Below are 7,491 nucleotides of genomic sequence, written 5' to 3' on the forward strand. Positions count from 1 at the left end.
AGAACAGGATCTCTAGGTGGTGGGTTCCCCCTCATTAAAGGAGAGGCTTGATGACCACCTTGGGAGGATGCTGTAGAGCAGAAGTGCCAAACTTGTGGTTGGCCTTCAGGCCCCAAACTCTTAACTCCTGAGTGTGCAGGAATCTGATTAAAATGTAACTGGGAAATGTTTAGCAAAATAAATAAAAATATAACATATTGAGTCATTTCAGTCACATCCAACTGTCTGTGACCCCATTGGGGATTTTCTTGGTAAAGATACTAGAGTTGTTTGCCATTTCCTTCTCCAGCTCATTTTACAGATGAGGAAACTGAGGCAAACAGGGTTAAGTAACTTGCCCAGAGTCACACAGCTAGTAAGTGTCTGAAGCCAGAATTGAACTCAGATCTTCCTGACTCCAGGGCCAACACTCTATCCATTGTGCCACTTAATACTAATTTGTGGTTTTTTAGGTCATATGTGGTCTGCAGGGCATCATTTCTATTTGAGTTTATACACCACTGTTTTAGGTAGCTATTGGCTCATAAGATCATAGAACTGAAGCTAGAATAGGATAAGCAGTCAATAAACATTTATTAAGTGCCTATTTTTTGCCAGGAACTCCTGCTAAGCACTGAGATACAAAGAAAGGCAAAAAAAAAAAAAACCCAAACAAACCTGAACACACACACACACACACACACACACACACACACACACACACACACACACACACCCACCACCTTGTTCTCAAGGAGTTCACAGTCTAACAGGGGAGAGAACATGCAAACAACTATGTACGAACAAGCAACATACAGAATTAGTAGGAAATAACAAAGGAAAGGGACTAGAATTTCAAGGAGATTTTCTGTAGAAGGTGAAACTTTAGCTGGGACTTGAAGAAAGAAAAGGAAGCCAGGAGGTGGGGATGAGGAGGGAGATCTTTCAGTCCTGGGGGACAGCCAGTGAAAATTCCCTGAATCCGGAGATGATCTCTCTTGTTTGAAGAGCAGCAAGATGATCGGTGACACTGGGATCAGAGAGTGTGAGAGGGATGTAAAGGGTAAGAAGACTGGAAAGGTGGGGGAAGGGAGGCAGGTTATAAAGGGCTTTGAATTGTGGGGTCCAAAGTTGTCCAATCTGCAAGAAAAATCATTGAGGCAGAACTCCAAACCAATAGCACTTTATTAATGGGTCAAAGCAAGGCAAGGGTCATCTCCGCTAATTGGTCTTAAGATGGTCACCTGCTCGCACTGGACAAGATACGGTGGCCCAGAAATACGAAAACAAATTAGGGTGTTCTCCACATTACACAAAATCTCCCTTGGTGTTTGAGCGTGGAATTTGAGCAGAACAGGATGGAGATATCTTTGTCAGCATTCTTGTGGTTGCCCAAGTGAGCTTCATAACTGGTAAACAAGTAGTGAACACTGGATTAAGGTTTGGGGCCCACTATAAAGGCCTACTATAAGAACCTGTCTTATCTAATTATCCTTTATGATTTATATAACAAACTGATTAATATTTATTGGAATGGAGTAGGGGTCCAAATGGACCATTTTTCTCACAGAATACCCAACAGGATTTTATGTTTGATCCTGGAAGCAATAGGGAGCCACCTGAATTTCTCAAGTCAGGGCCTGAAGTGGTCAGGGAAGCTCAGAAGCCATCACATCCAACCCCTTCATTTTACACATGAGAAAATTGAGTCACAGAGAAGTGAAGGACTTTGTCAATGACCCACAGAGAATGGCAGAGTTAGGATTCAAACCCAGAACTTCAAACCCAGTGTTCTTTCCACTGTATTAGGCCACTAGGATCACATGCTCCTTCCATCTTTGAATTTCTGGAATTCAGTATGATTTATTTACACAGAGTATTATGTTGGGCATTTTAAGCCACAGTCCTTGTCATGTGACATGTCCATATACATCTCTGAGGGGTGATGCTAACGCTGATAGCCATGCCCTTGAGTGAGGCGCCATCCACTATGGTGGCCCCACGAAGCTAGAGTTTCTCCAGTTCTTGGACTAGATGGTCTAAAGTCTCTCCCAGCACTAATGTTCTGATGTTCTGTGCAACTGTTTCATGCAATACTGAAAAGACCCGTTCATTCATCTGGAGGCAGCTACCTTGGAATTTTCTACAAATCAGATAGGAGAGAGATCAAAGTTGGCCTTTGCTAAGCAGCTCTTCTCCATGTAGTTTGTACAAATTGATGGTATGAGTAAAAGCACAAGGGTGGGGAATGCTTAGAATACCTAAAAGAAGCACTGCCTAGCAACAATTCACCTATATTCCAAGTATGAATTATGCATATCTTACATCTTAACACTCATTAAGCACATACTATATGCCAGTCTCCTGAAGGACCTTTCTAAAGCAAGTAGACTGAAGAACTATACTTAGTCTAATTTGAGTTACACTATATATTTATGAAGAATAAAACTGTAATATTTTTTTAAAACATTCAATATTACAGCAACTTGGACTAACCTCTTAATAAGTCAAAACCAGTTTGTAATTATTCCAATAGCACAATGCAAAATCCAACCTATGAAGAACAAATACAGTAGGAGCCTATTATATTATGGTTTAATATCACTATCCAGATTCAGATTCACTAGTAACCATCATGTTCCCCAAAATATAACCATAAAGAATGTTGGGTGTTGAAACTATGTTAAATCTCTCCTTAAAACCTGTAGGTGGAAAAAAAAAAGTCCTTTAAAATATCAGCTAAATCTGGTTTATTCTAGAAGATTCTAGGCTTTTTAGAAAATGGTTTCCTATCCAAATTGACAGGCATTGTGCTAAATGCTAACCTTACAATTACTTAGTCTGGGTGGTGGTGGGGGATACAAGATATTGGGCCTGTCCTATAGCAACAGAAGTAAGAAAAGAGTTCTCCTGCATTTGTTACACATTTCAGTTTTCAGGGTTCATTTTGTGAGTTATCTGAGACCTAAGAAGGAAACTGGGTGAAGGAAATTGTCATTCTCCTTCCATGTAGTAAAGGAAGTCATATAGAAGAATGAGTTTTTAGGAGCTCAGTGAAAGAGGAAAGAAGGCATGATTGGGCAAACTGGAATGGAGAAGGGTGTTACATACAACATAGTCCATAGGTGAATCCATAGGATCTCAAAGAATACCAAAGAGGTAAGCCTGGGGAAAATAAATAGAGGCAGGGAAAAGAAAGTGAAGGGTAGCATTGAGCAATCCATGGGAGCACTTGTAGCAGAAGGTATGCGAGAAGCCAGGTGTACATGTGGACCTTCTACAGCAGGAACGGGTGGTGATCTCACTGGGTTGGAAGGATAGCATAAACTCCTGAAATGGAATCCAAAGAAGCAGCAAAACCACAAAGCTAATCATATTTCTTTCTTTATTTATTTTTGTAGACGGATGAAGAGAAGAGACAAGGGCTACCAGTGGTGATGCCAGTATTTGATCGAAATACTTGCAGCATCCCAAAGTCCCAGATCTCCTTCATTGACTATTTCATAACAGATATGTTTGATGCTTGGGATGGTAAGGAAGTTTGTGTTTTCTTTTTCTCCAAGAAACACCTGGTTAGATTGAGATTTCAATTAGCCAGAAAGGAATTGTTATTGCCTTACTATAATAACAGTACAAGAACACAAGGAACCCAGCTCATTCGTTCATTCAGCAAAAATTCACTAAGCATATATGTGTTGTAGGAGACATAAAGAAAAATCAGACATGGTCCTTGCCTTCAAGTAGCCTTTTTAGCAAAGATAACTCAAGGTCTATATATGGAATATAATTCAGAATGTGTAATATAATAGAGAATGTGCCACAAAGTGCCATGAAAAGTACAAGCAAAATGCTTTGAGAGATCAGAGGGACAAATCACTTGGGGAAGAGAGCATAGTCTGAGAAGACTTCGTGGAGGTGGTGGCATTTGATTTTGACCATGAAGGATGGATAGGATTTTGACAGATGAGATCTGTCAAAGAGAGATGATAGACATCGAGAGGTAGAGCGTGAAGATTGGAGGCAAAAGCCCAGACATTGTGCTTCTGAAGTCAGCTGGCAACAACAGAAATGAAAAGGAGGGAACAGAAACATCCAAGAGGGAGAATCAACAGAATTTGGTGATTGATTAGATGTGGGATTAATGGATGTCCAAAAATAACTCAGCCATCAAGATTAAAACGTGCAAAGGTGCACAAGTGCAACAGATGCTTTTAGGTTCCCAAAAATACCTGATTATTAGATTAGATTATTAGAAATTATTTCTGTTGTGTTAAGTTACTCCAGCAATTTGTACTTGTTTCTAGAGCTCAGTATTAGAGTCATTAGAACTGCTACTTCCTAGATCTGGTTGGTAGAGTGCCAAACCACACATCTTAATTGTGGGTGTAGGTATATGTGGATATGTGACTTTTCTCATTTTTCCTAAAATGCAGCTTACTTTGGGAGTTTATATTAGGTGATTTGTTTTTAACATTTACAATATTCGATACATGAAAAAGTTCATCCTAACTTGTCTAAAACAGTGTTTTCCCTCCAAGGGGCAAGAATTAGACAGTTCTTCAACTCTGGGCAGCAGCAGCAGCAACACTGCTTTGTCTCTCTTCACCTCCTTTCTCTAGCTTCTGTTGCACCCTCAGACAAAACGTATGTGATGGATTACCATCCTCTTACTACCAGACCGCACTTAGGGTCAAGGGACATTTTATTCTTATCTTATAACCAGATCGTTTAAACATATGCAACTCAGTTCTCAAGAATGAGCAAAACAAAGTCTAGTGAATTGACCCCAGGGCCTAGAGACATGGCCTTATAAATGCCTTTTTTTTTTTCAGCTCAACTTAATACAACAGGTTTCTTTTGATTTTTGTGTATCCCTACAGCATTTGCACATCTCCCAGCTCTCATGCAACATCTGGCTGATAACTACAAACACTGGAAAATGCTGGATGAGTTAAAATGCAAGAGCCTGAGGCTTCCATCTGACAGCTAAAGAGGAAAGGCCACAAAACGAGACCTCGTAATCTACAAGCTACACTGTGAATCACTTAGTAATGGAGAAGAGAGGGACATGTGTATTTCCCTTTAAAGTGAGGCTAACAGCTGTAGATTAAGGAGCTAATAGTTAATACTTCCTCTTAAATTGCCCAAATTTCCCAGTATTTCATTCCTGGAAAGTTATGTATCTAACACAGCTGAATAAATGTTCTATTGAACATTTGAGGGAGGGCAGATACTTTGCAAGGTCATTTCCACTGTTGTCGCTAGCAAATGGCTATCTTACATATTCTGTTCACCTGAATGATGAGCATATCTATGGGTTAGTGAACCTTCACATCTTGTCCTCAAAAAAAGAGCAAATGTCACCACATGACTTGATTATTCCTTGAGTATTAATGTCAATAAAGATTCCTCATGAAAAGATTCCCTAGAGGATGGCCACCTCTAAGACGACCCAGCATGAAATGAACCAACCAGCTGGGTCTGATTCCCCTATTGGTTTGATAGTCTTCTTGCCAAACTGTGGTTCCCCTGGCCAGAATAAATACAGGCTCAACCAATAGAGTACTGGCCTAATGATAGCTCCATCCAATGGTACCAGGAACTCCTATGGTTCTCTTTCCTATAAAAGCCATCCATAGTCGGGGAGGGAGAGGATGTCTTGCTTTGGGGGATTTATGAATTTCATATATTTCCACCTTATGGAGGCGGCAACAAAACACAACACTGCACGTATTATACAAAAGCCATTAAATCTAAGGATATGTTCAAGAACTTCTTTTTAAAAACAACAACAACAAAGTTTGTATACAGTTGCTGTTTAAAGATTTTATTAAATTGATCTACATTTTCTGGGTCCAAGTCTGTGCAGTGTGCTATGCTGTATGCTATGTGTAAGTCTTCTTTTTGCCCACCTCCTTGCCTATTGGACAGCGCTCTTTTGCTTTTATGATGTAAAAAAAAATGTTACAAGATATGTAAATATGTTAGAAACCAAGCATATTGCAGGGTGTCATTACACTTTTAAAATATGAATTGTATGCTAAGAAGCTTCTAAAGCACAAATGCATATTTTTATACATTTCGTTTCTCACAACTTTCTGTGCTTAACATAAATTCAGATTTTGGACTCCTCTTTCCCTCTTCCCAATCAACTCCTTTATGTGTATATAAATACTAGCAACCCAGCAAATGGTGTATTTGGTTTTTTTCTTTCAAAGGCTGCTCACTCCATGCTGCATTTCTAAGAAGTCTAAACAGTAACTGAATGTGACTGGTAAGGGAGCTGTTTTTCAAACCATAAAATTTGCAAATGCAAAAGGGCCTAGGGGCTGGCTCAGATTTTATACAGGCAAAGGGAAATGTAGTTGGTAAAAGAAAAAGGGATTGTTTTGGGAGTCAAGAAAAAAAGACAATGACTGTCGTTTTGCTGAGAACTACATACTGTGCCAATGTTTTTCTATGTTTTGTACTAACAAATGGAAGCATTCATGAAATTTCCATGCAAAGAAATGCACCTAAGCTCTATTTTTGTTAAAATTGTAATAGCATCTTTGTGGAAGCAGCAGCTACCGCCTTCCGCTCTGTATCATAAGGCTGCATTGTGTATATTTGATGAAGTTGTTTTTTGTGAAGTATTTGTAATGGCTTTTCCTACAGCTGAGCCCCATTTCCCTATGGTTGTCTTAATTTGATCTGTTTGGCCTAAATTTTTCCTAGTATCAAGATTTTGGCTTTAGTGTGTTTTTTTATTCGACAGGGATGGCATTTTGAAGACCTGGTCCAAACTTGTTCCAAAGACAGAGTTCCGCTTTCAGGAACTAGTTATGACAAGGTAGGATAGAATTCAGCAGCTTATATCAGGCGAGAACAATCTTTTCTAACCATCTCACTCTCAGGATCATTTATCAGGAGACTGACATTTTCTATATGAAACATTTCATTTAACTGAGTGTTATGTCAAATTGATTTCATATCAACTACAGAATTAATGTGGGAATGTTAAATGCTTTAAGACAGGCAGGTAATAAAACTCGAACATGGATTTGCTCTTTATCTACCAGTATAATCTGCAGACTTCTGACAAGTTGCTAAGCTCTGAGCTCAATGTTCCATAGAGCCAATTTGGCCAAAGTATGGGATTCTGTACCATGTGTATGTCAAATAGTATTGTAAGATTGAGGTCCTTATAGTTGATTAAAAAAAAAATGAGTAACTCACTGCCCTCTTCTACTGAATACCTTCCTAACATTACATTCAAGGTTCCAGAAGAAATTTGGGGATGTGAGGCTCTCTACTTTTTTGAGAAAATCTATATGCCTAGCACTGTTACTATTAACAAGAAAAGGAGCACTGTTACTATTAACAGAATGGTCTGTTTCCCTCCTATTCCTATTAGCCTGAACCACGTACCACACTCTACGTTTTATGAGAAGTCTTTGCTGTACCTTCATATCTAAGACTGCAATTCACTTGCTTCAGTGTGAATACTGGCAAGTTTGCCTTCCAGGCACA

The 7,491-nt window shown here is 39.2% G+C and overlaps 1 protein-coding gene across 2 annotated transcripts in view; it reads left to right on the plus strand.

The window, feature by feature from the left end:
* Positions 1-6,702, plus strand: part of PDE8B (phosphodiesterase 8B) — a 344,612-nt gene extending 337,910 nt beyond the window's left edge. For both annotated transcript variants that reach the window (XM_078153161.1, XM_020998444.2), the window contains exons 21-22: positions 3,381-3,510; positions 4,860-6,702. In XM_078153161.1, coding sequence (XP_078009287.1) covers positions 3,381-3,510; positions 4,860-4,969 — 240 coding nt within the window. In that variant the 3' untranslated portion in view covers positions 4,970-6,702. The remainder of the gene's footprint in view (positions 1-3,380; positions 3,511-4,859) is intronic.
* The last annotated feature ends 789 nt before the right edge of the window (positions 6,703-7,491 follow it).

Source organism: Phascolarctos cinereus, unplaced genomic scaffold (assembly GCF_003287225.1).
Source record: "Phascolarctos cinereus isolate Bilbo 61053 unplaced genomic scaffold, phaCin_HiC Scaffold_4;HRSCAF=312, whole genome shotgun sequence".
Taxonomy (NCBI): domain Eukaryota; kingdom Metazoa; phylum Chordata; class Mammalia; order Diprotodontia; family Phascolarctidae; genus Phascolarctos; species Phascolarctos cinereus.